Raw genomic sequence first — 25,691 nt, forward strand, 5'->3', positions numbered from 1 at the left:
CAGGCACCAGCCGTGTCTCTGATGCAGGGCCCAAGTGAAGTCTCAAATTCCTTGTGTTAATAGTTCATTAGGGGGCCAAGCACTGAAGGTGTGAAGGCACCTATTGTATTCATTAGTCTTTCTCTTCTCCTCCTTCTGCTTATGTGGTAGCCCGTAGACCTGCATGTGGAAAAGTTATGAAATTTGGCACACAGATAGAGGACAGTCTCAACATGGACCATAGCAAGTTTGGAGTCACTAACTCAAAACCTCTAGTGCCACCAACACCTCATAGTTGCACTCATGTTTATAGTAATAGCTTGCGTGCTTAAATTTAACGGGTCAAGATTTTTCCCAATTTTTAATTATCTGAAAAAACTACTTTTTTTTTTTAAACACACCCTAGAGAGTTTGTCTTATTTTCACCTAATTCATCTTCAGACCATGCTGGCAAGAAGTTATAAAATTCAAGTTGTTTTGTCAAACCGTTCTCAAATAACAGATGAACAAATTTGACAAAGAGCATGCCAAAAAGGACCTAAGGCTAATTCTCTGCAACATTTCAGCATTTTCAAACCAAATGGTGTGTTTTAACAACCATGACCTGAGGGTACCTACGCAGCTTCGGCACTGGGCCACCAAGTTGTGAGGAGATATGAAAATAATATTAAAGCATATTTCCGTGGGTGTTCAAAAAGTCTTAAATTTGTATCAAATATATGGTCATTAAAAAATCTTACATGGCACATGAAAGTCTTATGATTTCAAGAGGTCTTAAATTTGAGAACAGAAAGACAAGAATTGTGATATGGCTGAATGTGACGATTAAACGTGAAAAGGCTATGATTTTATTAAGGCCGCCCCCAATAGTCAACGAGAAGAGGCTTGGTTGACCAAAATTTTATTAGTCGCTTAATCGCAGGAAAAATTTACAGAATGTGGCAAAGTCACGCAGTCTGTGACGGACAGATAGTAAACAGCTGGTCTGTGATGTAATACAATACATCGGGCAGGACATCCAAACGCCCACCTATCTTTCAACGACCTCAAATATCATCTAAAATACCACTATGTAAGTAAAATAAATACTATGTACAGTATCTCACAAAAGTGAGTACACCCCTCACATTTCAGCAACGTTTTTAGTATATCTTCTTAAGGAACAATACTATAGAAATGAAACTTGAATATATTCTAGAGTAGTCAATGTGGAGCTTGTATAGCAGTGTATATTTACTGTCCCCTGAAAATAACTCAACATACAGCCATTATTGTCAGAACAGCTGGAAGCTGAATAGTAGCGCACTTACTGCATAAGAGATGGAGGCGCCGATGCAGTCACCTGTTCTTAAAATACTCCATTCTTCACAAATCTTTAGTCAAGGGCAGCACTAGGTTTTAATAAAAAAAAAAAAAATGAGCGGTGCACATTTCGAAGCCAGGTGCTGCACTGCTTTGTATATAGTTGTTACAACTATATTTCTGCTGTTCCAAAAGCTCCACCTGCTGGTAGAGAATAAGTTTGCATTTTCAATAAGCTTGCTGTTTTTGTTCAGATCAATATGAAAATCAACCCATGTTTTTATGCTGCAAACAAGTTACCATAGACTAATGTGACCCTGGACCACAAAACCAGTCTTAAGTAGCACAGATATATTTCTAGCAATAGTCAACAACACATTGTATGAGTCAAAATGATTGATTTTTCTTTTATGCTAAAAATCATTAGGATATTAAGTAAAGATCATGTTCCATGAAGATATTTAGTATTTTTTTTTTGTAAACTTAATTTTTGATTAGTAATATGCATTGCTAAGAACTTCATTTCGACAACTTTAAAAGAAATTTTCTTGCCTTTTAATAATTTTTACACAGATTCCAAAGTTCCAAATAGTTGTATCTCAGCCAAATATTGTCCTGTCCTAACAAACCATGCATATGATTTTTGGTGTTAATTTTATTTGTTAAGGTCTTAAAAAATGTCTTGAAGTCTTAAATTTGATGCCAGTACCCTGCATCAACTCATATTTGCCAATTTTTGAAATGGTTTTAATTAATTATGTGTCAGGCTTTTATTTCAACAAAATGTCAGCGACTATATGTCAGACCTCTTGTTCATGTTCATTAGTTTACTGCCTCTGTCTGACAGATATGTCTAATAAATAAATTCAAAAATTTAAGTTGTCTAAAAATTATTATCCTCAAAAAAGTCTGTAATCCAAGTGATAATCTGTAATCTTTCTAATCCAAGTTAAATCAAGTAAACTCTCAAGTTAATTATAATGATTTAAGTGCAACTTAAATAATATCTTAATATGACTAGGAGTTATATACGTCACAGTCACAGGCCCTCACCACTGTTTAAACGAAATGTTTACTTAGTGTTTTTTTTACGTGGCAAGAACATCAAGAGAATCAATTCAGCTCTTGTTTAACATCGCGTCATTGATTGTCCAGGAGTGTCTCTCTCATTCCCTCTTTAACAGTCTCTCTTTGTTCCTTCCTCTTACTAGACTCTGATAAAACACCTGTTTTTTTGTCTTTTCAGTCTGTTCAACACTAAAGAAGCTAAAGTGACCATTAAAGCTCAGTGTGTGTTTGCCGCATTAACCGTCTGTCACAGACTCTCTCTGGCCTTGAGTCTTGATTTCCTGAGACCCTATGGCAAACCAATGGGGGGAGTTTGAGCAGATCAATGACAGATAGACTAACAGTGAAGGACGATGGCTTTGCTACCACATTTCCTCTTCCTCATCTTTCCTTCCCCCTTCCATGGGTTAAATCAAGAGGAAATGGATGGAACAAGCACCGTGACCCTGAGGTTTCCTTTTGCTGTATTTTCCTCATTTCAAGGAGGTACAAATTATCCTTTTACTGCTGCTACCACTGCTAAGCATTGTGTAGATACATAAGTGTTCCAGTCTGTAACAAATTCTAGAAAGCTGCCTACGTAGACATCATGTTAGGCATCACCGGTACACTCCAGATGGGAACGCTTATCCAAAGAATAGGAAACTGATGTAGTAGTAAAAAAGTTGACATATTGGGTTACACTTATTAAAGCAGTTTTGCCAAAGTGTTCCCTGTTATTAACACCAAAGAAATGTTCCTGGTAGTTCATTTTATAATGAGTAGCATTTAGCATTATCATCAATATTGCTAGAGGGGTCATTATTCCTGCAATTAATTTTTTAAACTAAACTCATTTGGCACTGTGGGTGTAAAACTGACTCTCAGACTTTAATGAGACACCTGAGCTTGTTTGTCTTTCACAAGTTTTGACAGTTGTGGGGGCAGCCATGCAGAAACTTTCCACAAGAAAGACCTAACGGCAAATTTATGTGGAAAAGAAAATCCAGAAGGGCCGTTTAACAAATGTGAGATTGAAATATCACCCAAGCTTGACAAGTGTGTACTATCACCCACAAGCAAAACACGTTGTCATTTATACAAGACATTTAAAGAGGTGATGCAACAGCCAATGGCAAAAATATCATTGTAAGATTAAACCATAAAGTTTTGACAAAATATTTGCAGTGTTTTATTATTGAAGAATTTTTTTATGCAGTTTGAGAAATGGCTATTGTGATTATGCCATAACTGCATGTATTCTGTTGTCAGTTCTATGTTGTATTGGCAAACATGTGATTAAATGAGAATAAGAGTGTTGCGTTGCTTTGGAGAAGAGAGAAAAACAAGTGAGCGCAGCAAGCACGGTTTCAGAAATCAACATTTTGCCTGTGTTTTCATATGATTATGATAGAGTCATGAGATTTAAAACACTTACACATGCAAGCTGTGTTTCTGTTTTTGTCTGTGTATAAACATTTTCGCAGGCCAAATCCATTCATTACAATAGGAATCCACACCATCTGGAAAAGTGCATAAGATTTACCCATGCAGATTTAACAAGTTCAAGTTGGTCACATGTTGACCACTTGGTTTGAAATTTTCTGTGTGAGCTGTGCTTCATACATTGCAGTTAACAATAGAAATTGGACCTTTTTGCCTGTGAAGGTTCAGACAAAGTCTGTTCAATGATGAACAGTATTTGTGTGATGAATGTTGTGTATGTTCAAATCGGTCAATTCAGATCAAGATTTTGAAACAGAGCTAGTATGTATTTGTGCTTGGGATGTCGTGAGCCAATCTAAACCCGATGTAAATCCGAGGTTTACATACACCTTGCAGAAAATGTTAATTATTTTACCAAAATAAGAGCGATCATACAAAATGTTATTTTTTATTTAGTACTGACCCGAATAAGGTATTTCATATAAAAGTCATTTACATATAGTCCACAAGAGAAAATAATACTTGAATTTATGAAAATGATCCTGTTCAAAAGTTTACATACACTTGATTCTTAATACTGTGTTGTGTCCTCAATGATCCACAGCTGTTTTTTTTGTTTAGTGATGATAGTTCATGAGTCACTTGTTTGTCCTGAACAGTTAAACTGCCTGCTGTTCTTTAGAAAAATTGTTCAGGTCCCACAGATTCTTTGGTTTTTCAGCATTTTTGTGTATTTGAACCCTTTCCAACAATGACTGTATGATTTTGAGATCCATCCACACTGAGGACAACTGAGAGACTCATATGCAACTATTACAGAAGGTTCAAATGAGAGGTAAAACATTTTTGAATTTGAAGACTGGGGTAAATTTAACTTATTTTGTCTTCTGGTAAACTTGTAAGTATCTTTCGCAGCTTCTGAAGGGCAGTACTACATGTTTATTAAATATTTTGACAAAAAACAAAACAAAAATGTTCACATATTCATTCTGTTCAAAAGTTTACACCCCTGGCTCTTAATACATTGTTTTTCCTTCTGAAGCATCAGTGAGCATTTAAGCCTTCTGTAATAAAAAGTGTGTGAAAAGTGAAAAGAACTTAAAATCCTACAGTTGTTTATTTAAAGGGTTTAAAATACTGTAAACAAAAATGCTTAAACCTGGAACCTGAAGGATTTTTCTGAAGAACAGAGGGCAGTTTAACTGTTCAGGACAAACAAGGGACTCATGAACGACTATCACTAAACAAACAAACAAAAAACAGCTGTTGATCATTCAGGTAACAACACAGTATTAAGAATCAAGTGTATGTAAACTTTTTTATAAATGCAACTATTATTTTCTCTTACTATACTATAGGTAAGCATCTTTTATTTGAAATATCTTATTCAGGACAGTACCAAATAAAAAATAACATGCATTTTCTATGATCCCTCTTATTTTGGTAAAATAAGTAACATTTTGCAGATTCTGCAAGGTGTATGTAAACTTTTCACTTCAACTGTATATTACTTTTACTCTTCACAACTCTGTATGCATTTGATTTTAATAACTTTAATGTATTTGATTTGTGCACCAAACACTAGGAATAGGGACTCGGTATCGGCAAATAACTCAATATTCAGACTCGGATTGGGTTGCACAAAAAACCTAATGGGGACATCCCAAATTTGTACATTTATTTTCCTTGATTTCAAAGCTTAGATAAACCGGTAGGACGGTGTCTTGCTCTCACTCGGTCATTAGCAGCAGCAGTCAGCTCAGACTGATGAATCTGGGCATGCCAGCATTCCTGTGGCTGGCTGAGAACGACGACTGCTGAGTCTTGTAGCCCATTAAAGGGGATTGATACATGGACATTCTCAGTAGGAAGTGATGAGGTTGGCTAACCCTACATGTTCACTGGTGTGAGGTGGGTGTAGCATGAGCAAGTGTTTCCAATTCATTCTGTATGGGAAAGACAAGCTAGCTCAGGGGATTGTGGGACTGACAGTGGAGCATCAAAATTTGGGAAATGCTGAACTTGCATATGGTAAAAAACAGCTGGTGGCAGCCAAAATCTGTGTAAGATGAAGGGAAGCTAAGGTTGTGAGTATTTTGGTTTGTTTTTCTAAATACATATATTTGGGTCACTGACACATGTAACCCTGGACCACAAAACCAGTCAGTAAGTAGCATAGGTATATGTGTAGCAATAGCCAAAAATACATTGTATGGCTCAAAATTGTTGATTTTTCTTTTATGCCAAAAATCATTAGGACATTAAGTAAAGATCATGTTCTATGAAGATATTTTGTAAATTTCCTATTTTAAATATATCCTAACATAATTTTTGATTAGTACAAACCATACATGAATGAAAAGCTTATTTTTTCAGCTTTCAGATGATGTATTAATCTCAGTTTCAAAAAAATGACCCTTCACTGGTTTTGTGATCCACGGTCACATATAAGGTGTGTGTCCATCAAATCATTTTTAGCCAGATGAAAACACCTGGCTGTTTGGCTGCTATGATACAGAAGTTAAACTAGTACAGTATCTGATTTTGAAGATTGAGTTTATTTATGAATATAATGTACACTCAAAATAAAGTACTCACTCTGGTTTTACTGTAAATGATTTTGTTCTGTTGTTGTGCTTCTTGTTGTCATCTGTTCTGTTAATATGGAGGATGTTATTGGAGGAAAAATTGACAGTGATGAGCGCTGCATTTAACACAAAGTTGAACATTTTTCAACTCTCAGTAATGTTTTTTTTAATGCTTGTTTTTGTCAGTTTTAGTAGTTGCTAATAGTTTGAATTAATTTGTGGGTTTTTTTAATGTCTATATAGTTTTTCATTTTTATTTTACTTTTAGTTAATTATCAAGGAAATGTTGCACTGTATTTTATTTCAGTAGATATTTGTTTTGATATTTTGTTTTTGAGTAACAAAAAAATGTTTTTTATGCTTAATTGTGAGTGTACTATAAGAAAAAATGATATAGCACCTGATATGGCACATTCTTATAAATGTTCTGTTTTACGATGGTTTTATATGGTTTTGAGGAGGAAAAAAATCAAGAAAACAAAAAAAAAAAAAAATAGAATTTTTAACTCAGTAGTTGTTGCATTTTAAAAATGATATGAATTCTAATAAATAATACATTTGCTTAATTTATAAGTGCAATACATTTTATTCATCCAAATAGAGTTGCATGTGTATTTATATATACATAATAAATATACACAGTACACAGACATATAATATGTTAACATAAACTTTTATTTTGTGTCAGTTAATCGCGACTAATCGTTTTGCAGATCTACATCCAAAGCACTTTTGTCATTGACCTACAGTATGGATAGAATTGTGATGATCAGTTGTAGAACCTTGTCAATGAATTTGATCAGATGATTTCCGAGGCATTTCCTTTAGATTTTGCAACACATTTCCACAATCCTCCTATGTCTGCATTTTCAGAATCGTTGTGGTCAAAAACAACCATTTCCTTGGCTGAAGCTCCACAATTCCTTCATGTGGATATCAGTTCCAAACCATTGCTTTGGTTTGGCATGAGTTTCTTTTGAAAGACACATGCATCTGTTTTTAAACCCATGCATGCTTCCTGCTAAATCCCCAATGAGTATCAGAAAAATATTACTCCCCAGGTGGGTGAGTTATACATCACATGCAATTGACAGTTTTCCACAGAAGGTCTTTTTGTGGTGTGTTTGTGGCCTTACAAACCTTTGTTTACTGTAGCCATTGTAAAGCGCTCACTCACAGAGACCGCAGAGGTCCGATGGCACCCCGATTCCCTGGAGAACCTCCCTGCTTCCTCTTCCTGTCCACACCAAACACACATACGGTGTCTCGGTCTCCCTGGAGCGCAATAATTCTGAGGGCCCTGTCTGTTGGCTCTCAAACAATAGAGACAGAAGCCTAAATGTGTTTGTGAGTGACTGACACAGAGAGAGCGAGAGGTTATGAAAGCCGGCGTGATTTCCTGAGCGAACAGCTGCGGATCTGCTCATCTTTAAGCCCTCCGAATGTCATTCGCTGCTGTACCTATAGATGACGGTGATCCATCTGCTTGGGCTGATGACATCATATGTCTTGTTCATCATTAAGGCGCTTTCCACGGCGGAGGAACAGATGTTGAGTATGCAGATTAGACAACGCAAGCCTAAGACATATAGATGGTGCTTATTCAAACACTTATGCCCTTTGTCAGAATTGCAGTTTGAATGACTTTGCTTGTCATTATGATTAAAACAATAACGCTTATTGGAGAAAAGCTTGTGCTGGAGACATATGTCTCACACAGGGGTACACGCTGACTGATAAACCCTTTCTAGCCGGGGAAAATGGCTGAAGGAAATGCGATGTGGCATTTTGATTCAGAGCGGGGTCCTGGCAGGGGGCTCGGCTGTGAAATATCACGACTGTTAGCATACAGGAGGGCTTCTAGCTGTACACACAGCGGGCTTTAGCCCTGTGATTTCCCCAGCTGATAGACTAGCTTTGTCTTCATTCAGATCCTCGCATGCCTGGACTTACGGTCTTTCATTTGGATTTAGTTACTCAAACACATCCGTGGATGAACAAATGAGAGGTTGGTTAGTCAGATAAAGCTCACGTGTGTGTTCAGGTCATTTGAAAATGGCTTTGGTATATTTTGTTTTTCGTGTTTGAACAGTTCTGACACGTACAAGTTGGTCATTTTGACATTTGGAAGTTAGTTTGAGGGCATTTAGGCCATCTACTCAGGGTTAAATTCCTTAAACCCCTCTCTTTTTCCTCTCGTCCCGATGACACACGGTCAGCGGTATTTTGCAGTCTTCACAGAAATTCGCAGAGTTGCTGAGTCGAGCGTGTGTTTGTGAGTGTGTGACACTAATACTTTCAAAACCCGCAATCCCACAGTAAACAGAGATAAACCAGGCCTTGCTGACCCACACATACTCCGTCTTAGCTGGCCTTCTCAACCCCGTTCATTCCTGTAATAGCATTTCGTAATATTTACAGTTCTCACGGCTCCTGTCAGGTCTAGGGATTCTGTACACTACTGGTTGTGCATCATGTCTCTCATGTGGTGTCTGGTGGGACGAAGGGCTATTTCATCTTTTTTTTTTATATTATTTTATTTTTCATCCCCCCAGTACATTTACAGTGTTTACCAAAATGTATTACACATTTAGGTTTTCAGTAGGGCTGCCCCCTAATAGACAACTAACCGTTAGTCAACAAGAAGAGGCTTGGTCAACCAAAATTTTATCAATCGCTTATTTGCAGAAAAAGAAAATCCACAGGAAGTGACGAAGTCATGCAGTCTGTGATGGACAGATTGTTAACGGCTGGTCTGTGTGGTACTATAGTACATCAGGCAGGACATCCAAGCGCTCGCCTATCATTCATAGACCTCAAATATGGCTTTTCATCTGAATATGTATGTAGTAGCAACTTTACATGGCCGCTCAATCTAATGTTAAACTAGAAAATGTGCGCTTTTGAAATGTTTGTGCGGAGTGTGGAAGCTGAACAGTAGCGCTGTCACTGCAAGATAGATGGAGGCGCTGGTGCGGTCACTTGCTCTTAAAATACTGTCATTTTTGGTCATACAGATAAAAGTAATACATCTTTCGAATTTGCACTCACAATAACAACGAAACGTTGCGCTTTTGTAAAATTATGAGAGCAAACAGGATGCGCTTTCTGCCGTCTCAGTCTCTGTGAACTTGAGCGCGAAACTTCAAAACTCCTATTATGCTTGACTTACTCTATAAAGAGTGAACTGTCTACTTTTAAATAAACCAATTCAAATAGATTATGTAATCTGTATGTAACGTGCATACAGGCGCATCACTACTGCAGAGATGACAAGTCAGTGTCGCAGACTTAATCTCTTAAAGCCGAAAACAGAGAAAAATCTAGTTTTTCAATACATTATTAAAATGTCTCCCTGCAGTCTCCCTGCTGTTTTTCCCTGATACATTCATAATTATTATATCTGCCAGTGCACGCTTTTTTGTGTGTGCTTGAGCGCTTATTAAGCTATGTAGGCAGTTAAAGGCTCATTATTATGATTTATATGGTTTATTAATAAACTAATAGTCGACTAATGCTTAAAATGAACAACTACTAGTCGAACAGAAAATCTTTGGTCAAGGGCAGCTGTAGTTTTTTAGCCATTTTCTGTGATCTCTCAGAATTAAACAGGCTGTTTTTGCTACTGTATCTTTAATACTCTTGTTAAGTTTACATTACATGTGTCTATATAATCAATTCACACATTGTGTCCACACTGGATAGCTTTCAGAGCAGCTTTACAGAAATTCACAATGTTTTTTTTTTTTTTTTTTTGAATACACCTTTATTATGAGAGGACAGTGGAGAGCTGACAGGGAAGTACTGGGAAGAGAGAGGGGAACAGGATCGGCAAAGGACCCCAAGGCAGGACTCGAACTCGGGTTGCCGCGAGCACACCCGTGCTATATGTCAATGCACTAACCACAAGGCTATGGGTGCCAACAAATTCACAGTGTTTATGTTTATATTATTTTAGTATCTTCATGCCTTATAGTCGCATTTGACAGATTACACAAGATTAATCAATTTAGCAGATTGTTCAGGTTAAAAAAAATAATAATAAAAAAGTAAACAACTCGCATGCTTGGATATAACTACTTCATATTAAAATAAGACTTAAAATGGCTAGAAAACATGATCTTTGGGAGTTTTTAGTGAGTCAGCTTAGTGTAATTTAAAATAAATCTCTGTCCAATATTTACCAAGCTTTGATGACTAATAAGATGAAAATTTCAAAAATAGTTAACTATTAAAAAAGAAATGCTGAACATAAGTTCACAAATAAAATACATTGTTTAAATTGTTACTGGCTCTAGTTATTTTTTTGGAATAAATGTAATTCTTAAAAACACCAACTTGATGAGATTCATAATTGCCTTTAATAAATAGTATATAATAAAGCAGGATGTTTCATATATCCTACTTTAAATGGGTAATAATATAGTTTACATTTTGTGACAATATAAACAATAAGGCAGTTAAACATTTTTATATACTATGTATCGCATGTGAATAAAGTTGTATGTGCTATACTTTGAATATATATTGCTGGCTGATGACTAAATAGAAATTAATATAATTTTTACTTTGTTACAATATCAACATTTAGTCTGGAGATGTCAAGGCTGCTACTGGATCGATGAAGGTAATTGCCATAGTATGACTACACATAATACAAAGCTACCAATCTATTAGCTGCGTTCTGACATAAAAACACAAGGTACAACCAAGTTAAGTAGAGAATTAGTTGCTAACTATCTAGTATTTACTACTCCCTACAGGAGACAGCAGGAAGGCTGAGATCTGTGCAGCCTATAGTTTTGAACTGGGAAGGGAGCGTTAGAGTATGATTACATGGTACATCACACTATTATATATATAGAAAAAGAGCATGGAAAAACCTGTTTTTGAAGATATGTCCCATTGAATGTGCATCAGGATGAGTATGATGTTTAACTTGTACCATTAAAACACTGTTAGACACTTTGGCGTCAACAAGTTTCTCTCTCTCTCTCATTATGTATTTCTAGCAGACACTATGCCATTATATAGATCAAATACATACTTCTTTTAGACCTTTTTAAACCCATTTTCTCCTTCATTTGCTCTCCTTCATTCTTCTCCGCAAAGAAAGCCTGTTCCCGTGGCGACGTAAAAATAATTTTTACCACGCTGATAGCAGATATAATAATGTCATTTTTCTCCCTCCCTTTTTATTAACATTCATTTTAAAACAAACTTTTGCCGAAGAGATGTACAGGTAATTTTAGCATCATTATGTCAAGAGAACAGACAAAGAGAAAAGAAAGGAAATAGGGAAAAGCAGGAGGGAAAATGCAGCGGGGAGCTGAGTGTGTGGACTCTATAATGGAGAATGGATTATGTTTCTAAATGACCCCATTGCCATCACAGGCAGAAAAGAGGCATGAAAAGGTTGAGCTATTCTCTGCTAAAATAGTGGGCTTTTTATGTTCGAATGGAATGACCTGTCTTCTTCCTCGTCTCATTCTCTTCCGTCATTGTTGTTTTCCCTTCAGAAAGAGGAGCAGGCCCGCTTGCTGCTGTCTGAGGAAGGGAAGGAGCAGCTGATGTTTGAGGTCCCTCTCAATGATTCGGGCTCAGCTGGGTTAGGGGTCAGCCTGAAGGGTAATAAGTCCCGTGAGACCGGCGAGGACCTGGGTATCTTCATCAAGTCCATCATCCACGGAGGAGCAGCTTTTAAGGTAACACACGTGTGTAACTCTGCAATAATCAATAAATCCACCCCAACTTTTATTTCAATGGGTAAAATGTCAAAACGGGCATGAAACTTGTCATTTCATGTGGTAGCAGTTGAAGTTCATGAAATAGCCATTCAAGATTTTAAAAGCACAAATCTACAACCACTAAGCCATAACAAAAACAAAACAAAAAAAAACATATACAGTCAGGTGAAAAAGTTAGGACACCCTATTGAATTTCATGGTTTTCTGTATCGGGACATAATCAAAAATTATCTGGTCCTTGGCAGGTCTTAAAATTTAGAAAATAAATCCTCAGGTAAACATCATCACATGTCATATCACACTGTGTCATTATTTATTTAACAATAATAAAGCCATTATGGAAAGGTCATGTGTGACAATGTTAGGACACCCTATGAGTCAGTTGCCTGTAGATCCACTTTTAGCAGCAATAACTTGAAGCACTCATTTTCTGTGTGACTTTATCAGTCTCTCACATCGTTCTGGAGGAATTTGAACCACTCTTCTTTTCAGCGTTGCTCCAGTTTATTGAGGTTTGTGGGCATTTGCTTATGCACAGCTCTCACCACAGCATTTGAGCCAGGATGAGCTCTAGACATGGACTGGGCTGTTGCAACACCTTGATTCTTTTCTTTTCATCCATTCTGTTGTAGATTTGCTGGTGTGCTTGGGATCATTGTCCTGTTGCATGACCCAGTTTTGGCCCAACTTCTGATGTCGGACAGATGCCCTCGCATTTGACTGTAGAATACTTTGATATACAGAGGAGTTCATGGATAACTCAAAGACTGTGAGGTGCTCAGGTCCTGTGGCTTCAAAACAAGCCCAAAATTATCAGCCCTCCTCCAGCATGTTTGTCTTTTGGTATGAGGTGTTTGTGCTGATATGCTTTTTAGGTTTTCACCAAACTTGGTGCTGTGCATTATGGCCAAACATCTCCACTTCGGTCTTGTCTGTTCAAAGGACATTATTCTAGAAGACGTGTGTTTTGTTCAGATGCAACTTTGCAGACCTAAACTGTGCTGCAATGCTGCAATGAAGCTTTCTTCTGCCAAGCCTTCCAAACATGACATTTTCGTCCCATATTTTTCTAATGCCATTGTCATGAACTTTATCATTTAGCATGTTAACTGAGGCCTGTAGAGTCTGAGGTATAGTTCTTGGGTTGTCTACCTTTTCTCTGAGCTTTACATGGTCTGATCTTAGGGTGAATTTTCTGGGACGTCCACTCCTGGAAGGAGAGGTGTCTGTTTTAAATGTCTTCCACTTGTGAATAAACTTCAAATTGTTTGGAAATGGCCCTATTACTCTTCTCAGATTGATGGCAGCAACAATTGCTTCTCTTAGATGATTGCTGATGTCTTACCTCCTTGGCATTGTGTTAATGCACACCTGAAGGCTCCAGACCAGCAAACTGCAAAAAAAAAAATCAAGCAAAAAAAATTTCAGCAAAACAAAAAATTTCACACTGTTTTTTTATTGTAATTTATTTATTATTATTAAATAAATGCAGCCTTGGTAAGCATATGTGACTTCTTTTATAAATAAGTCATTAATTAAGTAAGTAAGTAAGTTAAATAAATAAATAAACATCAAGCTTGTTTCCTTTCTATTAAATTTTTTTTATATTTAAAAAGTGTGACTGAAGTGTTCAAGTACTAATCATAGCTTAGGAGGCCAAAGAACAAAGTCAGAAGAATGGCATTGCTTGTAAAGTGAGAGAGGTAATAAAATATATTAATCAGTAAAATATGCTTTAGTATTTTTTTCCATGACCAAGACACTCATGAAGATCTATTAGATGTCCTCAGTGTTAAACATTGCTTCAGCGTTGTGGGTTTAGACTGTAAATAGGTCACAATCCCTGTTAGCTACTCTTGGCATGTGTTTTGGTTCCCTTGACCTTTGACCTCTGTCACCTCCATTGAATAGGGTTTCATTTGACCTTAACAGACGGGATCAGGACTGTCAGCAGGGGTGCTGAGTGGACCCTTCTTGAGTATTTCTATAGGCTCATCTTTCTGTCTGTACTAACATGTTTTTTTTTCGGTTGCACCTGTTCATTTTCCAGTTTCAAATTTGGTCACATGGTACTGACGACAGATAGGGTGTTTGTGCCCATTTGGTTAAATAGCATTAATCTCAATTATATGGATTTTTGAAGGTGTTCAAATGATTGGAAATGATTATTATTATTATTTTTTTAACCACAGGATAAGTGACATGATGTCTATACATGAATGACTCAATGCGAACCCGTCTCAATAAGATTCTTCCAGCTACTGCTTTGCTCAGCCAAGTGAAAATGTGCTTGTCAGACATGTGGATTTGTGTGTGTGCGTGCGCATCTGCCCAAAGCGTTCACATTCATGTGCGCGGGTGTGTGAAGTTTACTTGTGAAGATAAGGGTTTGATTTGCACCTGACTGAAGCATCTCCTCGCTCTGCTTTGTCAGGTCTTTTGGTTGGAAAAGCTGCTTTTGGGTTTCCGAGGTTGTGTGGCAAGAAAAGAACTTCTTAAATCTCTATCATTCCAAAGCTTCAGAGTCAGATTATCCCGTTGAGAGGGGGGTAGAGGGAGCCACGGCAAGGTGATGCATGTGAGTTCTCATAGCACAGTGGAATTCTGGGTAACACGTTTCTAATTCCCCATCCAGTCACCAGTGAGAGAGTTCAGCAATGCCCGTGTTAGCTTCAGCACATTAATGCTAATTAAAAACTCTCCAAGCCCATGTTAATGAGTTGGAAGCGTCCCGAGTCTGTGGGTGGGATGCGTCTTCTCCCCAGAGCCGAAGTGGGAAGGCAAAAAGAGGCTGGGGTGACGGCAGCGTCTACTTGCAAAGTTACTGTTAGCTTGCACTTTCAAAACTGAGGGAAATGCCATGTGGCAGCAGTTATATTATGTACTCAACTTGTCCTAGAGCATTTTATCCTCTTGCACTTCTGTTTTTCAACACCATTGATTTGGCCTTGGGCTCATTTCAACAGATAAATTGTTTTCAAAACTGGTTCGTTTTTTTGTTTCAGATGAGTTAGAAATCAAAATATAGTTTTTTTTAATATTTCCAAGGGTTAACAGAAGTTAAAGTTCCCGACTTGTATTTTTATTTATTAGGGCCCAAGCACCAATGGTGCGAGGACCCTATTGGAATTGCTCGGATTCTTCTTCTTCTCCAAAATGAATTTCATGTTTGAAGGCCTAAACATGCTCGAAAACTCATCAAACTTTGCACACATACCGAAAGACTGAAAATTTATATCTGATATGGGCTTCAGGGGTGGGTGTGGCAAAATGACTCAATAGCGCCACCTATAAAAATTCAAAAAAGTGCCTCTCGAGCTGTTTCACATACATGTACAAAATTTGTCAGACACATTTAACACACCTGTACCTACAAACCTGTACCCACAACTGTACCTACAAAAAAGTCAACCAGTACGAAGTCTGAAACCCAATGATTTTCTCTGCAAGTTTTGCGCCGTTTTTGCCATTTTCAGACATTGTATTTAAACAAACTCCTCCTAGATGTTTAAAGTGATCAGACTCTTTGTGATGTTAAATTGTGAAGATCTTAAGTTTTCATTGAACATCATTCATTGACATCAACATTATATTTGGTCAGTCTACTCTAAAGGTCTTTGCAAAGTTAAATTGCGAAGATCTTGAGTTTTTGTTAAATGGCGTGTCCGTGGCGGCCTAACAAAGTGTGATGTTTCGACCAAGGGAATAGAAGGTGTTGTAGCTCAGCCATACAATGTCCGATCTGCCCCAAACTTCACACGTTTGATAAGAGTCCTGGCCTGAACACATCTAAAGGCCAATATGCTGTTATAATCATAGTGCCACTTGCTGGCAACAGGAAATTACTTGTTTTACACTTAAACATAACTTAAACATGCAATGTCCAATCTGCACCAAACTTCACAGGTTTGGTAAGAGTCCTGGCCTGAAGACACGCAAAGGCCAATATTCCGTTATAATCATAGCGCCACCTGTTGGCAACAGGATACATCATGCTGTGCACTAAAATAAACATACCATGTTTAATCTTCACGAAACTTTGTATATTTGATAAAAGTGCTGGCCTGAAGACATCTCCAGTTATATATCGCCAATATTCAGTTATAGTCATAGTGCCACCACCTAGTAGCAGGAATTTTGGCACCTATAAATGATTTTCATGTATTCCTTCTGTATTTACCACTTTAAATGCATATTGCCCACTGTTCGCTGTTTTACTAAAGCCACCAGGTAGTTATGAGCCCGACTGCAAGGGCTCTTTCAACGCTGCTTGCCGTTTTAATTTATCTTATCTTTTAGGGTTTTTAAGGAAAAGATTTCAGGATTTTTCTTTATGTAGCAGACTTCAATGGGGATGAATGGGTTGAAGGTCCAAATTACAGTTTTAGTGCAGCTTTAAAGGTTTCTACATTACTACATTATCCCAGCCAAAGGCTAAGAATCTTATCTAGAGAAACGATCTGCCTTTTCTAAAAAAAAAAAAAAAAAAAAAAAAAAAATGAGAAGAAGAATTACTTTTAACCACAAATGCTCACCTTGCACTAGCTCTGCGATGCGAGTCTACTTCTTTACGCATTACATAATGACGTTGGAAAGGCATGGTTAGTTCATTTTCTGTGTACTCCAGTTCAAAATGGTAGGCCTCGGCTGGGATGATGTAGAGCCCTTTGAAGCTGCATTAAAACTGCAATTTGGACCTTTAACCTATTGATCCCCATGGAAGTCCACTCTATAGAGAAAAATCCTGGAAAGTTTTCTTCAAAAACTTTTTCTTTTCAACTGAAAAAAAGAAGGACACAAGCAACTTTGGATGAAATAGGGGTGAGTAAATTATCAGGAAATTACTGTTCTGGGAGTGAACTAATTTTTCAACAAAAGCCTTAGGAAGTCTTAGAAAATGAAACCGTTTTTGCATGTGTAGTTAACAGTTGTTGCACGATTATTAATGCGTGTGTTTGCTTAGATAAATATTTTGTAAAATAATTTCTTGATATAATTTTGTGGGATTAAATTGGTCATTTCTGTTTTTTTTTTTGTTTTGTTTTGTTTTGTTTTTGTTTTGTTTTTTTTGTTTTTTTTTTAAGCCAATATTCCCTAAACACGTTTTACCTGCATGATTTGCCTCTGGTCTGGCATGAAGATCAGTGTGATCTGAATCAATACGTAATTTCCTGCTCTTTATTCACCACCATTAGTCTCATCTCCACTGTTTCTCAAAATATAAACTATTCTGTTAGAACATTAGCACGGTCCACAAGGATTTTACACAGGACTAAACTAAATTGGTGGCTACAGTTTACTCCTATCGTCTAAAATACCCAACTCTACCATTGATGTGCATTCCAGTCATGCACTCTGAGTAATAAGAAAAATACGTTTCTAGTAAGGCTGAACATTTGCATGGACACTGTATGTTAAGTAATTCAGCCTGAATAAATTGTAGAAGTTTTAATACTTAATGTTAGAGTTTTAGAACAAACCCTACGCAGAATGATTGAGGAATCAATCAATACAGTACTGCCTCTATTAAATCATTATACATGTAAGTGGTGAAAGAATGTGAGACAGATGTACTCATTTTAAAACGGCACTGCAAACTGCAGACAGATTGTGTGATTTCACAGAATCAAGTTAGAAAATTAGATCATGCCTCTAATAAGGATCCCTAATTCTCTGTGACTCATGGTGTCACGAGGACAGGACATCTTTCCACCCAAAGGCCTCGGTAATAAAAGCACATCTCCTTCATTTATAGAGAGCAAGGGCACAAAGTGCACGCTGCCAGGACTCAGCGAGTCTGTGGGTGTGTGTTATTTCAGAAAACTGTGATTACCCGTTTGGTACTCTGTTACCTCTATAGGTCAGAAAGTAAAAATCACATTCATTTTCTCCATAGAGAAATTACAATAACACATACTGTAAAGATTTCAAGGCACTTATCTCCAGCACCATGTTTTGAATCAGTGATATATCTTGTATATAAAATGTTGTGTTGTATAATCAGTAAGTCATTTTTTTTTATGGTAGTGTCATTTTAAATGGGAAACCAAAGCAAAACTAAAGACTTCTTTAACCAAGACCACTAAAAATGGTCATTTTGCTGTATAGGAAGTATAATGAAGTCTTTATTATGGACGGAGTTGCTGCAAAACATTGTTTTACTTCATATCCAACACTGTTTTCAGTGTACTTCATCATCTTTAGTTTGTACAGTTCATTAATGATCAGCATTTTTGTCTATACGTCTGAAGCGTTTTGCAAGTTCTTGCGTTAACCCTCATGTGACTCTGAGCTTTCTCCCTTTCTCGCCTGGAGACAGAGGAAGCAGATCAGAGGCCTCTGCAGTGAAAACACTAATTAATATTAATTGTAATGAACTTTAGGGCTTTTTATATGCCATGTAATATGCATGTCTTATAATGTGCTTATACAGTACCAGAGAGACAGAGCTGCTGGATTGTGGGAAATTTACTCCTTGACAGAATGCCCCTGCAGACTCAGCTGAGGATAATACGCCCGTGGAAAGCAGAGAGTTCTCGCAGAATATGAGGAAAAACATTAGAGATTAGAGAAACTAGGACATTGTCAAGGTCTTCTGATAGAGAAAAAGCTGTACAGCAGAGCTGGTCATGGTTAAAGAGGTAGTTCATTTAAAAAAAGAAGCTGTGTCATCATTTATTCACATTCATGACTTACGTTTATGTTTAAAAACTACCTTGGACCCCATTGACTTTCATTGTATGGTCAAAACATTGCAACATTTCTCAAAATATCGTCCTTGGTGTTCCACAGAAGGAAGAAAGTCTCACAGGTTAAGAAAGACATGAGGGTGAGATCATTTTTAAGTGAACTGTCCTTTGGAGCTCAGGTCTGGTAGCTAAAATATTGCCAAGTCACTGAAAGAAATCAAACTCAAACCATTGGAAATGGTCTTGTGATGCTAAAGAGAGATTCTGACTTCTGATTATGTCTTTTTTTGTTTAGGATGGGCGTCTACGTGTCAATGACCAGCTGATTGCTGTTAATGGTGAGACCCTTTTGGGGAAGTCCAACCATGAGGCCATGGAGACCCTGCGGCGATCCATGTCCATGGAGGGGAACCTGAGAGGAATGATCCAGTTGGTTGTACTCCGTGCTGTAGCAGCACCTACCCAAGTATGTACTTACTTTTAGAACCAGCCCAATACATGCTTTGACGTTTACTGGTTTTATATGCTCCTATCTGGTCCATGCTGGTTTAGGCGGTTGATGGTGGGGCCAAGACTGACCTTGTAGAGCAGTGGTGTGAAACAAGTCTCTTCGAGGGCCATTCTGTCCTGCTGAGTTTAGCTTCAAACCTAATAAAAAACACCTGAGCCAGCTAATCAAAGATTTTAGGAGTGCTAGAAACTTCCAGGGAGATGTGTTGGAGCTAAACTCTGCGGGACAGTGGCTGAATTTAACACATATGTTGTAGTTTCTTAGCCAAGCTGGTGGGGATCTGGTTGAACCAGTTAACCATAACACAGCATGAACTTTCAATCCTTTTTTAGCTCACAGGTGTTCGGCATATGCACAGTCATATTTTTTCCACCAAGATGAATGATATTCTTCTTGATTGTTTACACAGCACCAGAATGCAATTGTCAGTCTTGTTTTAGAGCGCTAAATACAGAGTTTGATCATGAATGAGAGTGACAACTGCATTCTTTAACCAAACAACCAGTTTTCAGGAACCACATTTTGAGAGCGAATTTGGATCTGTAATGTGTACTTGCAATAGCAGTAAATGAATAGTGTCACATTGTATAGTGTTGCGATGTTTGTGTTTGTGTGATTTTATCAAGTATTTGAAAGCAGTTTGGGTTCATTTTGCCAAATGTGCTTGAGAGTTCAGGCCTTTTATAACAAAAAGTGTCCCAATATTTTGATACTTTTGATACAGTGTTTCCCAAACATTGATTTATTTGTAGCGGCCCACCACAATTTCAAAACTGACCCACACAAACAGATTTTTCAAAAGACTTTGACTTTGTTGAATAAACATGAGCACTGCACGTTTCAAAATCAAAACACGGCGCTAGTGTTTTTATATTAGTGTATATCTGAACGATACCGACTGTCTTCAGGAAATTTTCGATTTTATTTACATTTCATCTTGCCTGTTATGCCTGATAAAGCAGCATTTGTGAGCGCAGTGGTGCTTTGTGTACCGCTATTTTTACCGCTCCAAAAGTGGCACCTAGTGGCAAAGAAAGTATTTGCATTTTCATTCAGACAAATGTGAAAATCACCTGATGGTTTTATGCAGCAAACACACAGAGCTGTAAATGTTAAAGGCGGTATATTTATCCCACAGGGGAAGTCCTGTGATAGAGATCACAGATAAAGTCTGTGGAAACACTGTGATATATTTGATATAAACTGTCTTTATATGCCATACAGGATGTGCTATTCATTTACAAGCTACACACACAATAAAGTACTGCTTTATCACTTACAAATGATAAAAGACTAGATACCGATAACTAGGTTGGACCACACTGGCCGATACTGATTAATCGACCGATAGTTTTTTAAATGGATACTGAACGGAAAATAAATAGTGCCTACTGAACCATACTTTGTAAATGAATAAAAATATTAATATTAATTATATATTGATCATTACAGTTAGTTCATTGTTCATTAATGTTAACAAAAGCAGCTAAACTTTTTAAAATACTGGACAGAATCAGTAAATGCTGAAATCAACACACTCTAACAAGGAACAATACTTCTGTTCTACAGCTTTTTTGCAATGTTTATTAATGTTACAAATGGACTCATATTGTAAATTGTTACCATTACATCAACAATCAAGCTGAAGATGGCCATCTTTAAACATCTACACAAAGGCCACAGTATTGAAATTGCATACATATGGATATTTTGTACTTTCACAGTTTAATTGCTTCTGTTCTAGAACATTTGTGGTTATCTAATCAAAATGTAAAATATGTTAGTCACGCAACGGGCAAAAGTGCAGCGCCGCATCTAGAAGAACTCACAGGTATCACACACACTGGACGCGTCGCATTAAATTCAAGTGGCGCACTACAAAACTTTATTTGATCACCAAACGGACAAAAGTATACTGCTGTCGTTTCTCCACTAATGCAGCATCTAGTCAACAAATTCATTGCTTAGTAATGACGTGAAAACGTGCACTACAGTATACTGTACACACGTTTCGTTGTTGATGTTTTAAATCCACCGTGAAGTGTCCCGCCCTGTGCAGCGCACAGTGTCACACGTCTAAACAAACGGCACGTGCTGTATAACAAAGACTATAAGGACTTTGCTGTATAATGACGACCTTCTCAGCCGCTCCAGCAACGGACCCAACCCGGAATAAACTATCGGCATGGATTTTTGCTTTTGCTTCTGATTTTTTCAACTTTCAGTGCAGATTAAGCTGCAAAACTGATACATCGGTCGACCTCTATAAAAGACATCTGGTTTTGTTTCCTTCAGGGGTTTTTTTTTTTTTTTTTTTTTTGCAAATATGCACCTCATCCAGTGCTCTTTTTGTTTTCTGTCCAGTACCATTTAGTTATGAGAAACCACTATTTTGCTGTTTCCGTTATTTCCTCTATTTCTGTTGCTATATTCAGTTCTTGAATCACAATAGGTTTCTGACATTTTTACAAACCTGTTTGACCGATTCGATCAAAAAAGTTATTCATTCATGGATGTGGCATGTGTGCAACACACAACATAATTGCTACAAAAAATATCAGGGAAAATAATTCTTAGGTCAGTGTAATCTCCAATGTCACACATGAGTTTATCAGTAATATTTTCCACAGTCACAGTAATTGCTGCAGCTATGTGTGCTATTCATAGAAAAACTGGCTTTTATTTTGGTTATTTATACATGAAAAACAGTATTCCAGCTTTTACTGTAAGCTTTTGTGTGGACAGGACAATTTGAGAGTCAGACCTGTTAGTAAATATGAATGTCAAACTTAATCACAGACTTTTTGAGAGTCAGACTTGTTAGTAAATATGAATGTCAAAACTAATCATACACTCTTGGCAAAAGGTCAGTGCTCTGCCTCTTTGTTCTGAGTTTCTGTGAGTTTTCATGCCCATGTGGTGTTGAAAGTGAAGTGATGCATGTGGTTGTGCTTGTTCATTTTGGACTGATTCCTGTTCTTCTTTCAGCTCATTTTCTCCAACATGTACATATCTACCAGCATCAAAGGATCTTACAGTTTAACGTATCCAGCATGAAGTTGAAATCTCCAGTGATACTGATACTCCCATGCTAATATCACCATAAAATTTAGTAATTCAAACAATTGTGGTACACCAGTCTAGACAGAATCGAATCAGTCATAATTCTGTTTTTATGACTTCTACTTGACAAGCGTTTGTTGGTTCAAGACCGAGAGCAGACAGATGCTTGCAAAGCCATAAAAGCTGGTCAGAATAGCTGGTAATTGCCATTAGTCCTCCACATCCTTTAACTTTCTCCATCATTTCCTCTGTGCTGGTGGAATTTGCCTCCAGCGGGATGTTTTAGCCTTTTCTCCTCCCCTGCACCTGGGTTCGAGAGCAGCCATATGCTTACCCCAGGATTCCCTCTATATCGCACACATGCACACACACGTGCTGACACACTCCACCCCAAGGCCTCCAACTGCTCTAAAGTGGTGTGTAATTAGGCTACACAATGGAGCAGCCCCTCTGGCCACATGGATTGATGGATACTGGGGGCTCTTTGTGAGGACTGACAGGCTGGGAGGGGCGGCCACGGCCAGGCCAGGGTGTTATTGTTCTCATAAAATAAAGATTCATGTTCATTATGCTTTATGGGCTGTGGACGCCCCCGTCATGGCTGCCAATGGGGCGCAAAATGGAGTCAGGGCCGATGGGATGCCATTGACCCTCGTGTGTAGAGGTGGGATGAGATGCTACTTGGTGGACGGATGAAAGGAGAAAAGCATGAATGGATGGGGGACAGATTGCGACTTTGTATGGGACCAGAGAGCTTGTTGCTGGGTTCGGATCAATAGATCATGCGAGCCAGATGCAGGAGAATGGAAGTTTGGTCCTGAGGTGAAACTAACGGTCAGATATTGCTCAGCATGCTTTTAGTACCACAAATAAGAGCTTTATCCTGTAATAAATGGGAGATTAGTTTCTGCACCCACAAGGCACTAAGCGAACATATTGTTGAAGCTTTTGTTTCTTTATATTATGCGGTTTGTACTTAATGAATTTCAGCCTATTGTAGTGCTCCGATTCTTCCTAGCTCTAATAAATAAAGTCTAAAAAGTTATCTTCAGGCCTGGAGCCAGTTTTAATTTTTTACAGACTTTCTTTTTTATAAGTCTGTTCTCCAGAGTCTCTGTGAGCTTCTGGGAATACACATGCTGATGTGTTCTTGCTTAAATCTGCTGTGTGTCCATGTCTCCTGACCTAACTTTGCTAATTATGGGCACTTTCTTAGACATCAAAGACTGGCTTCACACACATACTCTCAATCCCAGTCCAGTTTTGGCTAATTCTCTAAAAATCCATGAAAAAGGAGACAAACTGTTGAAGACGAAAAGAGGAGGAGCAAAGCAAAGAAGATAAAAAACAGACTTTGCCTTGTTTGAAAGCTCTTGGAACAGTGTTTTGAGGCTTTCTTTAAAAAAAGAACCTAAAAGCTTTTTTGGACATGGTGCTAGGTGGTGTTGGGCGACATATTGAATAAAAATAAAATGAATAAAAAATAAACGACATGGTGAAAATAGTCATGATTTTAATGGGCTTTTAATTTGGCCATTAAATAGTTTTTGTGATTCCTCAGGAGTATTTAGAATGTTAACACAGACATTTTAATAGCATCGTTCATTTAAACTTCAGTTTTGTTGAGTCGGCAAGTGGATTTGCATGTCTTCAAATCAGTTCAGTCTTTGTTTTGTTTTGAACGAAATTATTCAAAATTAGAAACAAATGCATGTTATTTATTTATTATTAATTAATTTATTTATTTTTATAATATATTCTTATGTTGGCTCTTCCACAATTGCTGTTCTGATTCAGATGAAGCTCATTCGCTGGCTGCTCGTATGTCAATCATAGTATGTGTTCATAACCCGCCCTGTCTCAGATGACGAATGTCCTTTACACTTCCACGTAGGATTGTGCCGATAGACAATAGTATCGTGTATCGACAGTGGTCAGAGAGATTGCCTGTTACTGATGCCTTTGACGATAGCAAGACGATTACTATTATTATACATCAAAAATAGACTATAGGCACCTAACTTTAGTGATGCAGTGTGGAGAGCCACTTCTGTGGCACTTTAGAAACTTGCCACAATGTGGTTGGTATAAACCCAAGCAATGACTAGAGTGGCCATAATCAGCTCCGGTGGCTGCGTCGCAGAGCCGGCTCCAGGGCACCTCCATCGGGGGGGCATATTCATTTCTAGGGGGTGGGAAGCATGCAATCTGTAATTGCGTGCAGTTCCTGACACTCGTGCAATCGCTTTCTTATGCACCGTTTTTTCGGTTTCACTTTCACTTTTGAAATCGATCTTGTTCAACAAGGAGGTAAGAGGATGGAAAAGAGGGGGTGCAGTAACTCATTTTGAGGGGCTGCAGATGCGTGTAGCGTGCATAGTCTAAGCATTCATATCAGGGCAAGCCCCTCATACTTGAGAGCGGCTACATATGAAGTTTTTCTTGGAGTTTATTATAGTACATTGAGGAACGATCATATGACTTTTTACATACGCCATGTGACCTGTTAATGCGAAAAAGCCATTTCCATTGCAGTTTTGCAAAATATTCCTTTTTCAAATTGCCTGTAAAACCACCTCATGCGAGCGTAAAAACTTTTTTGCAATATATGGGAGTTTTTGCAAAATTGACGCATTTCCATTAGGCGTATTTTCAATTCACAATTTCAATTTGCGCATCTTGAAGGGTAATGGAAACGCACCTAGTGATGATATAATGTGAAATGAACGTAAATGTTCTTCGCTCGTTTCCTGTAGATGCTTTTTGAATAAAAATCCACATTAGATCGCAATTTGAAGTTATTACAAAGACTGAAGTGGGATTTGAGTAAAACGTAGTATTCATTTTATAAATAGTCTTAGCTCGATGCTTCTGTTAGCTGTAATGCACGTTACCCTGGTGCGATTACATTTCATGATGCATTCTTTTAGGAGAATTCACATAAGGTTGTAAAAAAAATTTCCAGGAAAAGACACTTTAAAATAAGTGGATAAAAAAAGCTATATATAAAACGATGTGGAACAGGAGACAATAAGGAGTGGATAAAGAGGCTCGAGTCCACAGGTAATCACAGCATGCCGATATACAGCAAAATCACACGGCAAACAGTGTGATATTGCATTTATGCAACAGTTCAATGGCACAAGTGTGCAAATACATATGAAACAGTGAAACATGAGTGTCTTTTAAAACACCATTTTTGTGCGAACTACTTACTTCCACTACAAATTCAAATCTCAGTTTGACAGTTTAACAGCTGAGCCCAAGCCTCCATTACCATTTAAAAAAAAAAAAAAATGTCACTTCAGATCTAGTAACA

General features: G+C 37.7%; 1 protein-coding gene across 1 annotated transcript in view; it reads left to right on the top strand.

The window, feature by feature from the left end:
* Nucleotides 1-25,691, top strand: part of pard3bb (par-3 family cell polarity regulator beta b) — a 386,633-nt gene that overhangs the window by 163,948 nt on the left and 196,994 nt on the right. Inside the window, 2 exon segments of the mRNA XM_051118598.1 lie at nucleotides 11,882-12,067; nucleotides 19,094-19,264. Of these exon segments, the coding sequence (XP_050974555.1) occupies nucleotides 11,882-12,067; nucleotides 19,094-19,264 (357 nt within the window).

This window comes from Labeo rohita, chromosome 9, assembly GCF_022985175.1.
Source record: "Labeo rohita strain BAU-BD-2019 chromosome 9, IGBB_LRoh.1.0, whole genome shotgun sequence".
NCBI classification, from domain to species: domain Eukaryota; kingdom Metazoa; phylum Chordata; class Actinopteri; order Cypriniformes; family Cyprinidae; genus Labeo; species Labeo rohita.